General features: G+C 38.0%; 1 protein-coding gene across 2 annotated transcripts in view; it reads left to right on the forward strand.

The window, feature by feature from the left end:
- Positions 1-13,458, forward strand: part of cdk19 (cyclin dependent kinase 19) — a 62,040-nt gene extending 48,582 nt beyond the window's left edge. For both annotated transcript variants that reach the window (XM_066698984.1, XM_066698974.1), the window contains exon 13: positions 8,228-13,458. In XM_066698984.1, the coding sequence (XP_066555081.1) occupies positions 8,228-8,353 (126 nt within the window). In that variant the 3' untranslated portion in view covers positions 8,354-13,458. The remainder of the gene's footprint in view (positions 1-8,227) is intronic.
- Positions 13,459-21,738: the final 8,280 nt, after the last annotated feature.

The following is a 21,738-nucleotide window of genomic DNA, read 5'->3' on the forward strand; positions in this document are numbered from 1 at the left end:
TGCAACAGGTTTGATTTTGTTTTAGTTTTATTTTTTAATTATGCTAAATTTCTTAACATTAAATTACATTAAAATGGCACTCTTTTGTTTAGATTTAGAAGTGCTGTCCAATCGTAAATTATCATGTGGAAAGCCAGAGTGGATAAAATCACAATGGCAGAAGAAAACCTTGAGGATTTGGACCCTTCCCAGCTCCAGAAATGCTTATCCACATTGCTCCCCACCCTTCGGGGAATTCCAGTATTACTTGGCTCTCAGACTAGCAAAAGCAACACTCCAGGCAGCAGTCATGTTAGAATTCCTTGTAACTGTAGTTCTGAAGGATGTATGGGAGTAACTGCCAAAACAAGACTGTAAATCTCTTGCAAACGTAATATGTTTGATCAAACGTTAAATTACGGTTGTAATGAGACAGAGAGCATAACACAAAGTTTGTAACCTTTCAAACAAATCTTTCACCCCTACTTGAAAGTTTCATGATTGCAAACTCAGACAACAACATGTGGAAACTTTCCAGGGGGTGAATACCTTTGCAATACATTGTATTCATTGGAATTATTCTCAATTTGGTGTATTTCACATTGCACTACACTACATTACATTTACATGCACTGTAATGAAAATAGTGCCCAGCTCCCAGCTCAAACAGCCAAGAGAGCGCTGAAATACTCAGTTGTCTTTCCAAAAGATTAAAAGGAAGGCTATACTGTATGAAAAATCAAAAAAGCATCAACTTTCAGTCATTTGTTGTTGTTTTTATTTAAATACTTTCTGAAAATATAAATTTTAAAAATATATATTTAAATATCTATGTATTTTTTAATCAGAAATCACACATTATAACATACATTAGTGTGCATTTTTCCACTATGCAGGAAGTTATGACACAACACATCCTGAAACACTGGAACATACATGCTCTCTTTTTATATCTGCCATTATTTGGTACGTTTTAAATGGTAAAGTTTTTAAAATTACGCATATGATAGAATCAATCTAGAAGAGTGCTATAAATCTTAGTTATACACTATAAGAACATTTAAAGATGTTTAAAAAAATAATTTTAGGAACCATGCATGTTACGGTTTAATGAAGTATATTTAAACTTCACTGATTGAGTGGTGTCCTATTTTCTGGTTGGATTATTTTTTTAAATGTTGTTTGCACCCCATCTCCAGCAAAGTTGAACACAATCGTTCTCATGTTTCAAGCCTTTCCACAAAGCCTCAGATTATGCTTATATTAGATATGACGCCCGCGCATGTACACAGAGATGCAGATGCAGAAGTATAAATCAGGCTTAACTCGTGAGCACGATATACTAAGTCTTGAGAACAACATATGTTATTCGCGTGCTCACGAGTTATTCTACTTTTAATATTACACCATGCCCCTTTAAGTGCTCTGTAGAAAAGCATACATCAAATCTGCAAATATATATATATTTTAATCATTTTAATTTATTTTGAAGCTGTGAGCTATTATAAATATGTATTTATTTGAGCTTTTACCACTTCTCAGGAAACATGGTATAATAGGCATAACAAACTCATCCAGAACATTCACTTTTTTATTGTCATTAAAGAGGGGGCAGCTTCTACTTTTTAAAACAGATCACCTGCTGGAGGATAGTAGGATATGTGATGTAATCCGTCCTGGTCTCCAAGAGTTTAAGGCATTCTGGAAATATATTGTTTCTATCATTATATTATTTATTTACAGCATATGATCAGGTTCTACACAATTCAGCTGGAATTTGACAGTTTTGTTCTGAACATGAGAAGTTACATAAGAACATAAGCTTGTGACTTGTAAATACTATCTAAATTAGTAACCTTTCTATGATAAAGTAGAATGAATACATAGTACAGTGAAGGAAAAAAGTATTTGATCCCCTGCTGATTTTGTACGTTTTCCCACTGACAAAGAAATGAGTCTATAATTTTAATGGTAGGTGTATTTTAACAGTGAGAGACAGAATAACAACAAAAAAATCCAGAAAAACGCATTTCAAAAAAGTTATAAATTGATTTGCATGTTAATGAGGGAAATAAGTATTTGATCCCCTATCAATCAGCAAGATTTCTGGCTCCCAGGTGTCTTTTATACAGGTAACGAGCTGAGATTAGGAGCACTCTCTTAAAGGGACTCTCCTAATCTCAGCTCGTTACCTGTATAAAAGACACCTGTCCACAGAAGCAATCAATCAATCAGATTCCAAACTCTCCACCATGGCCAAGAACAAAGAGCTGTCCAAGCATGTCAGGGACAAGATTGTAGATCTACACAAGGCTGGAATGGGCTACAAGACCATCGCCAAGCAGCTTGGTGAGAAGGTGACAACAGTCGGTGCGATTATTCGCAAATGGAAGAAACACAAAATAACTGTCAGTCTCCCTCGGTCTGGGGCTCCATGCAAGATCTCACCTCGTGGAGTTTCAATGATCATGAGAATGGTGAGGAATCAGCCCAGAACTACACGGGAGGATCTTGTTAATGATCTCAAGGCAGCTGGGACCATAGTCACCAAGAAAACAATTGGTAACACACTACGCCGTGAAGGACTGAAATCCTGCAGCGCCCGCAAGGCCCCCCTGCTCAAGAAAGCACATGTACAGACCTGTCTGGAGTTTGCCAATGAACATCTGAATGATTCAGAGGAGAACTGGGTGAAAGTGTTGTGGTCAGATGAGACCAAAATCAAGCTCTTTGGCATCAACTCAACTCGCCGTGTTTGAAGGAGGAGGAATGACCCCAAGAACACCATCCCCACCGTCAAACATGGAGGTGGAAACTTTATGCATTGGAGGTGTTTTTCTGTTAAGGGGACAGGACAACTGCACCGCATCAAAGGGACGATGGACGGGGCCATGTACCGTCAAATCTTGGATGAGAACCTCCTTCCCTCAGCCAGGGCATTGAAAATGGGTCGTGGATGGGTATTCCAGCATGACAATGACCCAAAACACACAGCCAAGGCAACAAAGGAGTGGCTCAAGAAGAAGCACATTAAGGTCCTGGAGTGGCCTAGCCAGTCTCCAGACCTTAATCCCATAGAAAATCTGTGGAGGGAGCTGAAGGTTCGAGTTGCCAAACGTCAGCCTGGAAACCTTAATGACTTGGAGAGGATCTGCAAAGAGGAGTGGGACAAAATCCCTCCTGAGATGTGTGCAAACCTGGTGGCCAACTGCAAGAAACGTCTGACCTCTGTGATTGCCAACAAGGGTTTTGCCACCAAGTACTAAGTCGAAGGGGTCAAATACTTATTTCCCTCATTAACATGCAAATCAATGTATAACTTTTTTGAAATGCGTTTTTCTGGATTTTTTTGTTGTTATCCTGTCTCTCACTGTTAAAATACACCTACCATTAAAATTATAGACTGATCATTTCTTTGTCAGTGGGCAAACGTACAAAATCAGCAGGGGATCAAATACGTTTTCCCCTCACTGTACATAGTATACAGTATGCATAGTACAACATGTACACTGTGTAAGACATCAAATACATAACAGTTACAACAATTGACTTGCTGTCAAACATGAAAGTTTAAATTTTAGATAAGGTTCATTATATATTGGTATATATATAAGTTTGTGTATATATGTATATGACAGAAAATGTTAAAGATTTCAGTTTACTGAGTCAGAGGTATGTAAACATTGGATTGTTACTTTATTGATTTCTAACTCACTTCAGTTGACTGGAATCATTCCACTTTGCTCTAGACAAGAATTTACATTTTGAGATCAACAAGTGCTGTCCACTCTTAAGTTATCCTGTGGATGGCCATAGTGGATTAAATCACAATGGCAGAAGAAACCCTTGCTGATTTGAGGCCTACCCAGCCCCCGAAATGCTTATCCACTTTGCTCCCCACCCTTTGGGAAATTCCAGTAGCATTTAGCTCTCAGATTAGTAATATCTGAACTATAGAGTTAAAGCAATTCTTCAGGCAGAAGTCTTGGTAGAAGTCCTACTCAGTTACTCAGGAGCCCTTGTAACTATTTAGTTATTAAGGTTGTATGGTAGTAACTGATGTTAGAAAACAAGACTGTAAGTCTTACTGTAAGACTGTACGTAATACCCTTGATCAACTATCAGATTGGTTTGCCCTAAAGACTCAGTTGCATCTCACAAGCCTGTGGAGTTCAGAGATGTATGTTGACCTTTTTCAGAATGTCAGAGGAAGCTGTCGCTAATTTGCAAGCCTCAAGTTCCTTAAACCACAAAATAGCACAACACTCACTCAATAAAAAGTAAAATATACTTATATATGCAATGTATAATGTATACATGATCCTTGAATTGCACACTAGCTTCCCTGTTGGAAGGAGGAGTACCACCGTGCCTGCAGAATCTCCCTTCTCTTAAGTAGCTGCCTGCCATTTCTTCGTCATGAAGGTCATCTGACCATGCAACCCCTGAAGGGTAATGGCTGTCTTTCATTTTCAGGGAACCATGGTTATAATAATAACCCAATGTTCCCTTTCAAATTGAAAGACAGTCATTACCGAATGGGAAGGCTATACTAGAGCTGTCGCAAAGTCCTGACACCTAATTCATGTCTCATCCCATCCATGGCAAGTGCAGCTGAGCCTCACGACGGAGTCACCTGCAGTACCTGAGTGCCCAGTCTGCTACATTCAGACGTTAGAACCGTGTGAAAGTTTGACCACCGGACCAGGTCACAGCGTTACACAGGTCCTCCAGTGAAGCGCCACGAAAGAGAGCCCATGACGTGGCCTGTCCCCTTGTGGAGTGTGCCGAGCTGTGTTCTGGTACGGAAACCCCTGCATTTTTGTAGAGGAGATGGATAGCGTCCGTCACCCAGTGAGCCAGTCGTTGTTTCGTCACCGCCTGCCCTCTGGTGGTAGACGCATAGCAGACCAAAAGTTGGTTGGAGCTGCAAAGGTGAGCAGTCCTCTCCATATAACACTTCAAAGCCCTGACTGGACACAGTGTGTGAAATCTGCAGTCTTCATCCCACTCGTGTGGAGGGGGAGAAATGTCTTGAGGACGATAGGTTGATTGATTAATGTGTAACACTGACACACTTAGGTGGGAAGGCCGGTTGTCCTCAGAGTGACACTGTCGTTGCTTCCAGAGAAGGTCAGACAGGCTTTATCCACATTCCCCAATTCTCCTTGCCAAAGTAATCGCTACAAGGAAGGCAACCTTGAGCGAGAGAAAGCGGAGCTCCGTTGTGGAAATGGGCTAAAAGGGAGCTCCGCTAAGCCCCTGAAGGACCGGCTCCAGATACCACACTGGAATTGTGTCCTTCAATGGTGGTCTGAGCCGCCTCGCTCCCTTCAGGAACTGGGTAGCCAAGAAGTGAGCTCTGATCATGCTGAGATAGCAGCCAGATAAACCTTGAGGGTGAATGCCGACTTGCCTTACTCTAGCAAACTTTGTAGGAAGCACAGTATGGTCATTATGGGGCAGGACACCGGGTCCACCTGGCTGGCCAGACACCAGTTCTGGAAGATTGTCCACTTGTAGGCTTATTAAGCTCTGGTAGTGGGGGCTCTGGCCGACTACAGCATCTCCACACCGCTATCTGGCAGTCCCGTTGCCAGTAGATGGAGCCTTTCAGGGGCCAGAGCCACAGCTGCAGCTGTGCTGGGTAGGGTGCCACAGGTGTCTGTCCGCTTGACTCAGCAAGTCTTTACGTAGCGGGAGCTGCCAGGGTTCCCCACTGAGCATCTGCGTCAGTGTCGCGAACAATAACTGTCTCGGCCCCTTGGGGCCGATCAGGAGTACGTGGGCCTTCTTCCTGGCAAATCCTCTCCAGTTTCAGTGGAAAAATTGGCAGTGGGGGAAGGCATATAGCAGTTCCTGAGGCCACAGGTAAGCAAGGGCGTGCATATCCAGGGGTCCCCCTCCTGCTTCCAGTGAGAACCACAGGGGACACTGAGTCGTTTCCTGAGTAGCAAAGACGTTGACTTGAGCTCGTCCAACCTTTTCCTATATCTACACTCTGAGCTGTCTGGTCCTCCTCAAGAGAGTATATCCACCACTGTGTTGGACACACCTGGCTGGTGTATTGCCCTTATCAAGCGAGATGGTCCTGAGGCCACAGGAGAATTTTGCACGCTGCATGATGCAGTTCGGCTGAGTGCATGCCCCCTTGGTGGTTGATCTAAGACATGCTTGTCTGACAGGATCCGAGGCATAAATTGTAGTACTCCTGCTACCAAGGGATTGCCCTCCTGCATGCTAGAGTCACGGTGTCTGTCTCTCGCTGGGTGCAGCCTGTGGGTGCTTACCCAGCGTTGCAGTGGACGCATACGCATGAGTCCAAGGAGAAGGATTTTCGAGATTTTCCAAACTGTTTTTTTTTTTTTTTGCAGAGAGTATCACTTCCTGTATCACTTCCTGTTTACTCATTCAACATCTCTAAATGTTAATTTGGCTTCCCATACACCTATACAACACTTCATAACACGTGTTTGTGTATAAAGCAACACAATATATAGCAAGAGATTTATTTAGAATAGTAATTTTGTGATACAACATACAATCCCATAACTTTTTAAAGCGCATAACAATTTAATCACTTGTGTTCCCCTTTAAGCTCTGTCATCATACTTTAAATACAAATTCGTATTTCATAACCTTAATATCTCACAATTTAACTGAGTGTTTTGCTGATTACTGCAGATTACTGTCTGAATTCCAGTGGCTTTTAACACAGTTATGGCCATTCTGTTGTGCAGTTAAAAGTTAATGTAACTTATTTCTTCACAGTATTAGTCATAGATAATGTATTTAACATCTTGAGTTCATATTTTAATAGGATTTTTCTACATATTATGTCCCACTTATTTACATCAACTTAATGTTCCTATAATCACATCAAGTCTCTTCTTGAATAATCACTCAGTGTTTCAACAAAATGGCTATGTAGTTTGTTCCAGACCCCCCCAAGAAATGTCTTCCGTTTTCTGTTTGAATGCCTTTAAGCTCCACTTGTGTCTGGAGGTCCTTATATAATTGTTAATATCGATCAAGATTTTGGCAAAGTCTCCACAGTCATACTTCAAATTTAGCACATAATCTAATCTCTTTTTGCAAAACATTCCACTCCAATTTGTATTGACGAATTTAATTACTGTAAATGTATTTTGTTTGTTTGGTTTAATTGGAATTTTGCAGGATTCTATACACTGGAAAGTAATTTGTTATCTTTAGGTTTACTAGTTTTAGCATTGCCATAGATAATAGCTTTGTGGTTATTATTTTTTCTGTAGTTGTTAGTTATCTAAGAAATTAAAAAAAAAAATAACACAAGCACCTAAAATAGACTGCAGTGTTCATAGTATTCTAACCATGCAAACACTCTGGGAAATGTCTCTGTGTAAATGCATTCTCAGAAGTGGGAGTCTCTGACTATATGGAAGGAAAATAAATATATCTCCCATAGCTAAAAATACAACCAGCAGTCTTGAGTTTCCTACAATTCAGAAATACCTTTTGAGGTGATTTTTATTCTCTTTCTTTTGAGTTTTTGGAAACAAGTGTATAACTGGATTCACCCAGTCGTGCTGAAAATGCGGTGACGGTATTGCATCATCCTGTCTATCACCTGCTTTGTCACTCAGACGATGGGTGTCGACTCAGCTTGTCTCCTCCCTGAAGAGGAATCGCTGTTGGAGGACAGAGAAGATTGCATTTGACTCAAGCAGACAGGATTCCCCTTTGTGTTATTAATCTCCCTCTAACCTGATAGCAAACTCTGTGTCACCTTGTAATGCACAGCGCTATATTTAGCAGGGCCTGAGCCGGCACATAGGCAGCTGTGAGGAGATCCAAAGTCACATCTCAGCAGAGGTATAAATATCACTAGCAGGGGTACGGCCAGTCTGAACTCACTACACTACAGCGTTAAACCTATGGGCTTTCTTCTTCTGATTTATACCAAAACGTACTCACTCAACTCTTGACAACCTTTCCTCGTGTCTCTGTTTGGCAGTAGGGAGCGCTGTCTATATCCACCCAGGTCAGTGAGGTGGAGGGTTGTGTTCTGTAGACATGGCTTATGTAATTCTGTAAACCCTTTCATTTCTTTTTGGTTGGCGGTTGTGTTTATATCACATGACATGACTTTTTTTCCCAACAGGACAGTTTTATGATGATTATTTTACCTGCTGTGTAAGCCAGATATAAACATGACTTCATTGAGAATGACTGGCAGTTTCTTTTTCCCCTCTCGTTTTCACTTCAGCACTCCGGTTCACGCCTGGGTTACCAAAGCAACATCCAGGGCTCCACTCAGTCCCAGACCACCATGGGATACTCTTCGTCATCTCAGCAGAGCTCCCAGTACTCCCACCAGTCGCACCGGTACTGAGGCCCCAGCCGGCTCTGTGTGACCAGTATCGCCACACACCAAACACGCAGTGCCACCACAATATGAAGTGAAACTGAAAAGAGGAACCAAAAAATACTGACACAGGCACCCTCCCATACCCAAAACACTGGGTAACAATAAAGGGAAAAGGGAATTTGGGATTTTGTTCAGAGTATTACCATGCTTTTTTAGCAAAGCACAAAAGAAAAAGAAGATGGAGATTTGTCTTGTTTTCTTCATAAATTGACAACTTGGTTCAGATGCATCTCGTGTGTCTGTGGAAACCCTGCCACACAAATGACCGTCATTTTGAACCACAGCACTTAAAACACAAACATCCTTCATTTGGAGGAATTGCAGCTCTTATTGCTGAACAGCACCTTTTATATGTGTTTAACCAGAGCCTTGTTTTGTTTGTTGCTCAGTAGAGCGTTAAGTTGACTTTGAGCTTTTCGTGTTTGTTTGTTGTGTTTTTGTAAATATTTTTCTAAACTTGACTGATGGGATAAGATGCACAGATGAACACCGTTATATTCAGTCTTTTTCCACACACTATCCAGTTTCTCTCTTGGATATTGAAATTGAAAACAAAAAACGAAGAAGAAAAAAGGAGAAAGGAGTGTTTACCTTAAACAGCTATTGGAAATTCTTCCTTGACAGCCTACTAGCAAATTAGTTTGTAAAGGTGGCATGACAACTGAGCAGCTGAAGTCCTTGCAGGGAATGTATAAATATATTGTATGTGTAAATTTATGATGTTTATTTGTTTTCTAAGATTGAGTTAGATGCCTGTATTTGTACAAATGTGCACTACTGGATATGCGAACAGAATACTCCAATCCCTCCTGCCTTCCAAAGATGGTCGTCTCCGGCTGAGCTTGGCAATAACACAGCAATCGAGCTCCTGTCCAGCAGCACTTGGAATATGTCCTTGAATTTCCTAAAGCCATTCTTTGACACACGTTCTCCAGAAGATACCATGTCATCAACATCGGTCAGCACTGGTATCATTTTCAAACCAGCTGTATATGAAACACGTTTTGGTCTTTCTTTTTTATGAACTGTATTACAGTAATGTTTCCCCTTGAAGTTAATCAGGCTTTTTGTTTTTTGAAATGCATTAGCCTATCACTGTATTCACTCAAGGGGTTTGGAGTTTTATTTCATTTTTTTGTATATTTTTTTTACATTTTTACAAACCATTATTTTTGTATTTAATTTGTTATTAAGAACACATCAGGCATTTTTTTTCCTCCTGTAAGAGCTGCCAATGATGTATATGTAGGATTGTAGACAGGCCTTTATAATGAGGATAAGGAAACCAGTGAAACTGCCTGCATCCATTGCAGAGACTTACCTATTTTTCTGATGATGATGATTATTATTATTATTAATTATTAATTATTATCTTGGTTTAAGGGGTGACATTGCCAGTTTGGCATCCAAGAGACACAAGAACAGAAAAATACAGTAGCTGAATGTGAAGACTTGGATGCTGTCCCAGCAAAGCAGCTGGAGCTAAAAAGGAGAGAACTACACTCTTCTTTTTTATTTCTTTTGTGTCACTCTTGGTGGTGTCTCTTCTGTGGAAATATTATACAGGAGCTACTCTGTGCAAACTCAAACTAAGTTTAATGTGGAGGAATGGACAATCACACCCACCCAAACATTCAGCATGGGCCAGAAACAAGGACAGTGTAAGGCAATGCCATACTGACCTCTGCTGGTCACAGTGCAATCTGAGCTTCTCTCAAACGCCACTGCTTAGCACACAAAGCAGGAATAGGAAGTAGCAATGCCTTTAAACCATGTAACTTTCTGTTCTATCACACCAACAGACGATCCAAAAAAAGAAAAGATGAACCTGCGTTTAAAACAAATTACATTAATTGTAAAACTCACTTGGCACACACTGGGAATTACAAATGTCACTCCATAAAAATCTGGAAATTGGCATTCTAGAAAGGACGAGTTTACAGTCTTGCTTTGCGATGGTGCACTGATTGTGTCGATTAGTGGTACTGGCATTTCACAGACAAAAGAGATGCTTTTACAAGAATCAAATGAGCTACAACTAGTCATCCTCAGTTCTTTTTGTTACTGTTTTGCATTATTCTGGTTCTTTTGAAGGTGTTTTGGTTCCAATCTGAGCAAGAGAACATCTGACTGACAGCAACCTAGACAAGTATTTCACCCCCTCTTTGGCTACTGACCACCCATACATGGTTCTTATGTTTTTTTATAGACTGACTTATTCAAGATCTTTTGAAACTAGCAATATTGCCAAGTAGGGTTTTCATTTACACTTTCTGGCTATATGGAGGTGGCACCAGATATGTAAAAGGCACTGCTCATTTTTAAATGGATTTCTTAAGAGTTGTCTGACCAGTTTTTTTTATATCTATTTTATATGAGTATTTGTTACATTCTTTTATTTTTAAGTTTCTGTTTTTTGGTCTCACAGTAAGAAAAACTGCAAAATATTTGTGATGTCAAGTTTTAAAAATTGTTGCATGCATTCTGACTAATACCAGCAGCTTTTACATTGTCTTAAAATAACACATTTATGTATTGACCATGTTAATGTTATAATATTAGTTTTTTTTTTTTAAATGCTTTGCTGAAGGAAAAAGAATCTACATCCATAATGTAAAAAATGATAAACGATAAGCCGAGGTCTGAAGTATTGAATGTTGAGTGCCCTTTATAACTGTATCCTAATATTTATTTTTCCGCTTGCTCAATGTCAGGCCAGACAAATAAATGCAGTTATGTGCTTCCTATGCAAAAACTAAATAATTTCCCAAACTGATTAAGAGTATCAGTTTGTTATTTAAAAAATATATATTTACTAAGAAACCCTGTCGTTTTTTGTTTTGAGACGAAAATGCCAAATTGTGTACTTAAAGCACTGTGAACTCAGTACTATTTTACAAGGAGTTGCATTTTCTACAGATTTCAAAAGTGTAGACCGTTTGAGAAATTAATGAATGAATTAACTAATTCGTTTGGATGGTGTTAGTTTTATAGATGTTGTTATACAACTTATGAATTCACCAAATCTGAGAATTGTACAGGAACAGTATGCAGTCATATTAATAAATATTTAGGTAATATTTTTTAAACTGAGAAGAAACGGGACATGCATTTTGATGTTGTAACCAGGGGGTGTAGACATGTTAAATCAGTGGAAAGTGGGTTTAATTCGGCTTGATAGAACCCAATTGCATAATTACACAACAACCAGGATACAACTTTGGGCTTGCCTGATGCTAACATTGTATTTTGTCTTTCAGGGTAGAAGAAAAATCTGTATTGCACTGTAAAAATAATATGGAATCATTTAAGGTTCTAGTAGCTTCTGTGATGCTTATTAATCCTGTTGTTAACATTTCCTCATGCAAAACAACTAAATATATATATCAAGAGGATTTTTGTACATTGAATTATTTCTTAAAGCTCCCTCTCTAATGTATGTTTGTTTTGTCAGTGGGAATGAATGCCTGATGATTGTGAAGGTTCTTGTCTTGTGTGAGCAGTGAGGGAGTCCAAATTAGATAGAAAACAGACATAACATTAGCATAAAAGAAGGAGAAAAGGTTGTCAGCTATTTGGGTTGTTACTATGACGGTTTATTATTTGTGGTTGAAATATATTTTTTGCTGAAGTATCTTCTCTGCTGCATAATCACTTTGTTCTGTCAGCTGCCCTATGCCAATTCCTGTGCATTCTTCTGAGGTCAGTATTTTCAGCAGGGATCTTCAAACTTAATTTGTTTCTTTTTGTTTGAGTTCAAGTAAAACAATACATTTCAGTCTGTGGACAGTGCCTTTTCAAGTCTGGGTGTCTCATCTAGCATTCAGGACGTTTTTATTTTGCCTTCTCCGAGAGTTTTGTTTCATTTACTGGTTAATGTCTTTGCAGAGTAATGTACAACACAGTGTGACCGCAGCAGCTAGATACAGTGCTATTGATTGAAATAATTCTGTCATGTAAAGAAAAGATTGTGAAAAGACTATTTAGCAAATGAAATGGTTTGTCTGTTCCAAGGAATTGTTCTTTTCATCATTAACATGAATTTGAAGTGCTGTACATAAAACCACATCTTGAGAATTCTTCATCGTGGAATAGAGAATTGTATTTCTATAATAACTGTCCTAAATGCACTGTCATTGCCGAAATATTTAGTGGTAATTAATGCTATTTAATATGTATTTTCTATGTCTTGTTTAGACACAAAAATATGAGTTACAAAAAACGGGCAGAGAATGTCCTTTTTAACAATTATGTATGAGAGTTTTTTAAAGTGTGTATACATACATGCATGCATGCATACAAACAAACATACATATTTGATAGTGCACTTCTAATTCTGCACTGTTTGCATTTATCCTTGTTAATGTGTGTTGCATGTGCTTGTCTTTCCCAATCAAAAACGTTAGCACTTACTTCACTCATGCATGTACATAGTTATTCACAGAGACTGAACATAAGCAAATAGATTCCCCTTATTTGTAAAGAACACAGGTTTGGGTTTATCCTAGAACCGTGTACACTATGTCTATCACACTTACTCAGGCCGTACTGCATTTCTCAATTTCATTTTTGCAAAGAATTGGCTGACCAATTTGATTACCAGACACAACCCCCATTGTCAGCTCTACCCAGCCCCTCCCAATGAGAGCATCCAAAAGCACGCTTCTCAGCTCCCCATCCGACATATTCTGGGCCGAGGCTCAATCACACACAAATGTGTTGCCGTGCAACACCACAAATTATTGACCCCATTCGTACTTTTCCAAAATTGGAAAATTGCTCTCATCTAGTCTCTGTGTAGGTGTGTGAGTGTTTCTGGTGTGTGTGTGTATGTATGTATTTATTTATATATATCCACACACACAAACTTGTAAAGTAACGGCTGTGATTCCATAGCTTTTAAAGATAAGGCAATATGAGAATAGCACAGTGCAGGAATAACATTTATACTTGTACAGCTGCTTTTAGCAAACTTGCCCTAACTTCACTGTATAAATGACTGTTAAATGAAAAAGTCATGTATATTTATTTTATATCCTCTATTGTAATAAAATCAATTTTGCTTCCGATGTGCTGGTTTTCATACACTGATTTGTTAACTCGACAAATGTGTATTGTGAGTAAGAACTGAGCTCTGTAAAATCTCCTTGATGGTAATTTTCTTGCAGCTTTTAATTTATTATTATTATTATTATTATTATTATTATTATTATTATTATTATTATTATTATTAATGTATTAGCAGACACCCTTACCCAGGGAGACTTCACAAGAAACATTTACATTTTCCAAGTATTACAAGCATAAGGTACAATCAGTTCAAAATATAATATACAGCTTACAATAAGCATGCATCCTGGGGCAAAAGTGCTACAAGTGCAGACAAAACACAGTTAAATCCCAGGTATGTGCTTAAAGGTGGGGTAGGCATAGGAGAAGTCACAGTAATATTATATAAGTGCTAACAATGCATAAGTAAACAGGACCATGAGGGACCATAGTTTAATAATTTAAAAAAAAGTGCATAAAGAGCCAGAGTGCTGAGCGGCCCAGGAGATAAGGCTGCTGTATTACAGGTACAGGCTGAACACGTGTATTGAGTAATTGCTGGAAGGAGGTCAGAGACTCTGCGGTTTTGACTTCGGTGGGCAGGTCGTTCCACCACTTAGGGGCCAGGGATGAGAAGGAGCGTCTCTGGAGGAAGGAGAGTGGAGAGGGGATACAGTGAGACTTCTGGCAGGGGAAGACTGACGCAGAGGAAGAGGAGAGGAGTGTGTGGAGGTATCTCAGGGCAGACTGGTTGAGGAAATGCAACGGTAGGCAAGAACCAAAGTCTTGAACTGAATATGAGCTGAGATCAGTGGCGAGAGCACAGTAGTGGAGTAGGTTGTGTGAATCGAGGCCGAGAGACGCCAGATGAGCAGCCGAGGTCTGGATGAGCAGGAGCGAGCGGGTAGCAGATGCAGGCAGGCCAGGCAGGCGGTTGTTGCAGGTATCAAGATGGGAGAGAAACGGGGTCTGGACGAGCGATTAAACGAGAGATTAGAAGAGGATGAGGAGGAGGAGGAGGAAGGAAAGAAGAGATCGTCCGATTTGGAAAGGTTAAGCTTGAGATGATATGAGTGCATCCAGGAGGAAATAACAAAGACAGCAAGAGATATGAGGTTATGAGAGGGACTGAAGAGGGAAAAGGGGAAGATACATAATCTCACTGAACTCCTGTTTACTAAACTAATTAATAAGTTGTTTAATTATCTTTTTTCTAATTGGTTGGGGATTTCTAATATGTAATACAAAAAATATCTAATATCTAAAAAATCTTATACATTGGGGTTTTGTAGGAAGGTTCAATTGTTCTATTAGTTTTGGGGGGTTTTCATGAGGTTTTTGGTAAGTTGTGTATTCAATCATATGATGTCCACAAATCAGATTTTAGACTGTAAAAGGCATTCTGTAGCTTGAATGATATTTTAGTTAAATTATACAAACCAGAAAATAATAAGGAAAAAAAATAAAAATCAGAAATTTCTGAAATTAAAATCAGAAAATCCAGAAATATAATCAAAACATTTTAAAAATATGTTTTTTTCGGCCAATAGATGGCAGTGTTCGATTTTCAGTCAAATGGTTGGGCAAGGGAGACTTGTCTGAAATTGATTTCATTGTACTTTTCACCCAGAGGGGTTTATCTCCTTAACAGTGAGAATACTGGATGTCACTTTTTTCCCCCTTCACTTTCCATTACTGGAACCATATTGTGCACCAAAGTTTTAAATATCACCTCCGCTGTTATTCATTCATTTTTATTTTGGTGGCCATGTTAAATTTATTCAAATAATAATCATCAAACAAAAAATGTGTTTTATTTAGTGACAATGTGTTTTTTTATTTCACATTTCTCTTGTTATTGTTGTCTCTTTCTTGTTCAAGATGCTATGCTCCAACAGGGCAGGATCAAAGTTACTCTGTGTGGACATGCCCACCCAAACCTGTTTGGCAATGCCGGGCATGAGACACCGATCCTCACTTCCTGTTCTACATGGGTGAGAGACTATTGTGGTCAAGAGCAGATGTTAAAAAAGCTGTCATGGATTTTCCTGTCATAACAAAAATGTGATTATGCAGGAGATTAATTTTTGCTTTGCATGTATATAAAACATGTTAATGAAGTGTTTCACTATTAATCTCAGTACTTATCGAATTAATTCTGTGTAGTAAGAAGCACATCTCTGTTGTGACATCTCTTCTCCCGCAGTTATGCACAGCCTGCTCTCTGTTTACCTGGGTATTTTTCTCTTTATATACATACATTTATAGCTGAAAGTATCCACACCCTTCTTTGGAAACAACATAATTCAGTGATTCATTTATTTTCATTGATATTGTTCATGAAATCATATTTAATTATCAAGTATGTATTTTCAGAATTTGTTGAACACTGATTGAGCCTAGGGAAAACTGTATAGATTGCATCTGATAAATCCGAGTTATGATATAAGGTGTGTTAAGCATTCATTTCAATGGGTAGGGTCTGAGTTAAGGCTGAGGTTAGTGATTGGGCTTTGATCAGGGTCATGTGGTTAGGATAAGGATATGGTTAGAGGTTCAGAAAAGGCTTAAGACTGGGGTTAAAGATGATGCATGTAAAGGAATGTGTGTGAGTGTGTCTACAGCACTCAGCACAAGCAGGAGAACGGAGAAAATCAAATGAAATAACCCGTGAACCAGGCACATTTAAGAGCTGCAGAGATAGCAGTAGAATGTTTTTAACATGTTTTGATCATATTTCCATTCTGTCTCAAAGTCCCTTCCCCTCAATTTATTATATTGCCGGTTGACTGCCTACACACCCACAGCCAACTGCAAACTAGAACTTCTTTACAGCTGGACAAATGTAAGAATGTAAGGGATATCAACTACAGAAAGACAAAATGCCTGTTTAAAAGGTTATTTCTTTCTTGCTTTGCGGGATTGCATTTAGACCTTATAAGTGATCCTTTGCGGTGTCATTTCTAGTGCTCGTTCACCTGTGATCTTGTAGGTTATTGATAATATTCAAAGAAAAGGAAAAGAACCACAAAAAAACAGGGAAGTTATTCATCAAATGTATTATTCAGCATTGTTTGTGAAGGTTAGGTAAACGTTTTAGCGCAGGTGAAATATCACTCTGTAAAGATGCTATTAGTTGTGTTTACACCATCCTCTGAGGAGCTGCTGATTGGAAGTGGTGCCGGGTCTGTGTTTTATCACAACACACACTGTACTCTACATGTGGAATGCCAGTGTGCTGCTAAAAGGCTTTAATAAACTAGAAGCACTGATAAGTTGTGGGGCCATGTGATGAATGTTAGTTCAACTGCCATTTTAATTGTATTTTCCATTGGGAGTCTCCATTCCTACTGCTCCAATCTCCATTTTGGAACATGGTGTTATAGGATGAAGAAAATGATTCAACTGACTGTGTAACAAAAAACCGTACATGGAATTGCTTGTATTTGAGTCCAACAAGCTGTTATATTCAACTGAATCTGGAAATTCAAGTTTAGCTGAGCTGTTGTGTGCAGTTGATCTCCTTCGGAGTTCAGCCTCCTTAATGCCAGGCCTGTCACGCAGGTTTCTTAATAAAAATCAAATATTAAATTCCCCTAAAACTTTAACTGACTAGACTGTGTCAGCAAGTAGGTCTGAGAAAGCAGTTCATGTAGAAACTGATCAAAATAATAATTATGAGACAATAAACAAACAAACAACACTAAAACACTTGAATGCTGTATCCAAAATAAAAGTCTTGATACTCCTTTGATTGATATTTATGTGTAGTTGTTTTTTTTCTTTCCAGGTGATAAATTGCCAATATATCTTTACCTGTTAATTGTCTATTTTCCCACGGACAATATTTTAGCCTGCTTATGAATGTTTGTACTGATATAGTCTCTGCCAGAGCTGGCTGTATTATCTGGAGGTTCTTGGTGATTATCAGAGTCGTATGAGTGGCCTGTTTGTAGGGCCTGCTTTGCCTGCAACTTTCTGTTTTGGAAACCTACATAAACCAGATGGCCAGCTCTGCTGATTAAATTACTGGTCCTGGACTGAATAATTCTTCAGTCAGTAGTGGAAGAAGTCTGTTGGGACCTTTGTGCTTTTCTAAATATATATCATTGTAAAAGCTCTTAGCACAGAAAGTCCTAATATATGAAGAATTGTATTACATATTTATTGACTGATTGATTGATTACCCAAGATAACTCACATTCGACACCTATGTTATAAACATAAATGGGAACTATAAAAAGTTATATAGTTCACAATTGTCACTTCAGTATAAATGTATAAAAGGAAAAGTAATCAGAAATATAAAATTGAAAAGAACCAGTTACACCCAGATGTCACGGTATACTACACACTGTCAGTGTTTGATCGGTCGGGTCCACTTTACAGTGCAGTACAGTACAATAAAACAGCACTATTATTACTCATTTAAATTGCTTTCTCCAACTGTTCATGCAACAAATCTAAATAACGAGACAAAGGAGAAGGGGGAATAAAGGGGTCAGAATAAAGGGGAATATTGTCATGGTTCATAGTAACTTCGGTATAGCAATTGCACTGTATAATGTCACACAATGGGTTTTAAATGTGTATTAATACAGGACTAACAAAACATCTTATTATCGTATTATATAGATTTCAAGCAAACATGACCAACGCACATTTCAAGCGACGTATTAAACCTGCAGCAAAGACTCATTCCTGAAATTATTGGCAAGATATGACTTGTTGCAAAGTACTCATGGCAATTGGTGACAATTTTTGTTGATTAATAGAAACAAGCACTCACTCAATGCTTTCTTGTTTAAGCAATAGGATATTCAAATGTCATCAGTGAATTTGCTCAGATGGAATATGAGAGGAATGTATCCGAATGAATCAAGGAACCAGAAAAATCGGGGAACATGGGAAAGTTCTCTTCAAATCAGGGGCAACTAACAATACTACTACTACTACTACTACTACTACTACTACTACTACTAATGCCTATGTATGATTCCCTATATATCACAAGTGCTTTACATGTCATTTTATCAACATTTGGTTGATGCCAGTCTGAATCCTGGTAAAGTAAAATTATTTTGTGTTTCCCCTCATATATCAGAAACTGTATTCATTCTCGTTGCGTGAGAGAAATGATAGGAAAAATGTAATTGATGCCTCTGCCTTACATGGCAATGAGTTACTTACAAGAAACCTAAGGAACTGGAGCAGTCCCCTCCTCCCATCCCACTCTCGATGGGTGTGTCCGCTCTGAGAGTGAGTCAGTGTCAAAGCCTCCTTACTTGGAGTTCCTGCCTGGCACAGAGAGACGCCTCAGTCCGGCGAGGAGTTCAGCCTGCCCTGCTTGTGCTGAGTGCAGGGGACACAGGCTTTCCCAAGGTTACCAAAATACTGCTTAAGCTACACATACCTCTTTTTATAAAATGTGAAAAAAAAAAAAATCAAATCAAAGGAAGTAGTTACATTTAATTTGACTGTGTGGTTTGGACATATTATTCACGTATTATATGCAAACTGTACCTTTCAAATGTGAAGGTATTCCCTGCCCCCCACCCCCTTTGGCATCAAACGTTTGTCAAGATACCCTTAAACAATAGCAGGTAGTGTTAGAAGCCCAAACAAAAGTGATTGTAATTGTATTTCTCTGCCATGTTACTGTGGTGTGGATAAACACCAGGCTTGTGCGATTGTGTGGTTTCTGCAATTAAGTTTGTGGGGGTCGTTCGCTGTTCAGATACTAGGCTGGAGTGAGTGAGTGAGTGAGTCACTGGATTGAACACACTGTGCTGTGTAGTTTCATTTCTCCAAGAAACTCAAGAGCAAGGCTTTCAACATCTGTTCTCTCACTTACTCTCGTCCAACATAGAAAACCTAAGATAACATGATTTAGAGTACTAATCAAAATATGTAAGATGCAGAAACGCTTCAGATATATTAAAAAAATAGCTATTCATATTAATTAAGAACATTTCTTTAATCAATGAAATGTAAAAACCCTTTTGCTAATGTAAACTAATAAAGAAGCAAACAAGATAAGGGCGTCTGCCAAGAAATACAAATAATAATAATAATAATAATAAAAGATACCTGAACAAGTGTTTTGATTGCTTTGAAAAGATAGTTTGTACATCTACATCAAAATTAAGCTGCATTTTTCATGCTCAAAACACAAGAGCTGACCACAGCTGTTGATACTATCATTATGTAGAGCTGATATTATTACTAATAATTAATGTTAAATCCTAAAACAATTGTCTCTCCATATTATATATACACAATTGTACAATTTATTTGACCTTTTGAATGTTTTGTAACGCTTTTCACTATCAAATCTTAAATTGCAATAGTACATTAAAACTTTGTAATACATTGTCAAAACTGTCCATTTGCCAGAATCTGTTTGCAACTGACATTTTCACATTTCGGTACATTCACCTGCTTTGGAATTTCCTGTTCTTGTTCTCCTAGACCTTACTAAGTCATTGATGTGTCATAGTTTTTGTAACTTATTAATGAGTCATTCGTTTTAATATTTTGTGTCCAAGAGAATTAAAATAAGAATTGCTGGTAAAAAGTTTTTTAGATCAAGTCCATATGCACACATGTATCACACATCTGTCTGTATGTACATATAAACAGTTGTGCTCTTCATGGTAAATATATAAACATTTAACAGCTTTGACATTTAACAATCTGTTCAGGCATTTTATATACTATTTAAATTATGTATGTATTTCTTTATTTATTGTATGGTTACTTTCATACTTTTCTTCTGTTGTGTATAATGTGAATTCTAAATGGAAACTATGTTTTACTCACATCTGTTCTCTCTTTTAATTGCATAACAAGTTACAACAGGTTAGAGTTGAAGACCAACACCCTAGTATTTTGATTTCTAAAGCAAATACACAGTGGGACTTTTGTAAGATTCCACAGGCACATGGAAAAAATTCAGTCATAAACATGCAAACAACAAAAACACAGATCTGTGAAAGTCCCATTAAAGATAAATGTGGGCCAAAAATAATCATTAAAAGGGAACATGCATGGTTCCTAAAATTATGTTTTTTATGCCTCTATTAGTCTTTATGCTATAGTGTATAAATAAGATGTATAGCACTCTTCCAGATTGATTCAATCATATAAACAACTTTTAAAACTTTCAAATGTCTACTCTTTTAGGGTTTCAGGGTGTGTTGTGTCATAACATCCTGGATAGCAGAAAAACTACAAAAAACTTAATTGCATTTTCATAAATTAATTTGCATATTTCTAAATAAATACATTGGTTGATATATATATATATATATATATATATATATATATATAACTTGAATGTTAGTTGGTTGGAAAATATACATTTAAAAAATATTCAATTTTTCAATCTATCAGTTTTGGGGGTTTGTTTAAATGTAAATACATTTGCTTATTTGAATTCCCTTTCTGTGAAGAATGACCTTCTCCCTGTTACCCTGTGTTGTATGTTATCGTGAGCACTGGGCCATTTCCTTGCGACTCCCCCGCACGCCATTACCACAAAGACGACCACCCACGCAAGGGCACTGACCTCAAGCACCTCATTTTTCACATGTCTTGTCACTTCATCATCTTGGGTATATGTGGAGTTAGCTCTACATTTCTTTATAATCTATATACTTAGAATAAATAAATAAATAATGTATTTTTTCTTGGGAAACAAGCAGAAGCAGCTGAAAGTATTCACATTTTAAATAATAACTTATATTCAAGTGAATGTTGCCCATTTTGAAGTGGGAGCTGTACAGTGCAATCACAGAATTGCATATTAATTATACACTGTTTTGCCACACATATCCATCCTCCTATGCAGTTTCATTCCCTTATCCATTGGTACAATAGGTGAGATCTCCTTATGATACGTCTTTCTGAAAGGCTGCTATCAGAACCATTTAATTTGACAATCTTGTATGATTTAGAAATGCACCCCTCAATGTCAGATCTATGTAATGAGAAATATGCACTGTATGAATTCCCTAATATTATAATAATTGGTCACTGAATGTTTCTCTAGATTAATATTACTTTTCAATCAATTATTATTTGTATTATTATCATATTATTAAATGACAGAATGTTTCTTAAATAAAGGAGCTTAGGGTCAGACTTTGTGTGTGTGTGATGAGTGAAGGACTGCTGTTTCCTTGAACTTTTTCATGACTTTGGATGGCACAAATATTCTAACTTAATCCATTTAGCTAGCATTATGGAATATGGACACCTGTGAGTGGAAACAATGGTTACAATGGTGTTCAATTATT

Source organism: Amia ocellicauda, chromosome 1, assembly GCF_036373705.1.
Source record: "Amia ocellicauda isolate fAmiCal2 chromosome 1, fAmiCal2.hap1, whole genome shotgun sequence".
Classification (NCBI taxonomy): Eukaryota; Metazoa; Chordata; class Actinopteri; order Amiiformes; family Amiidae; genus Amia; species Amia ocellicauda.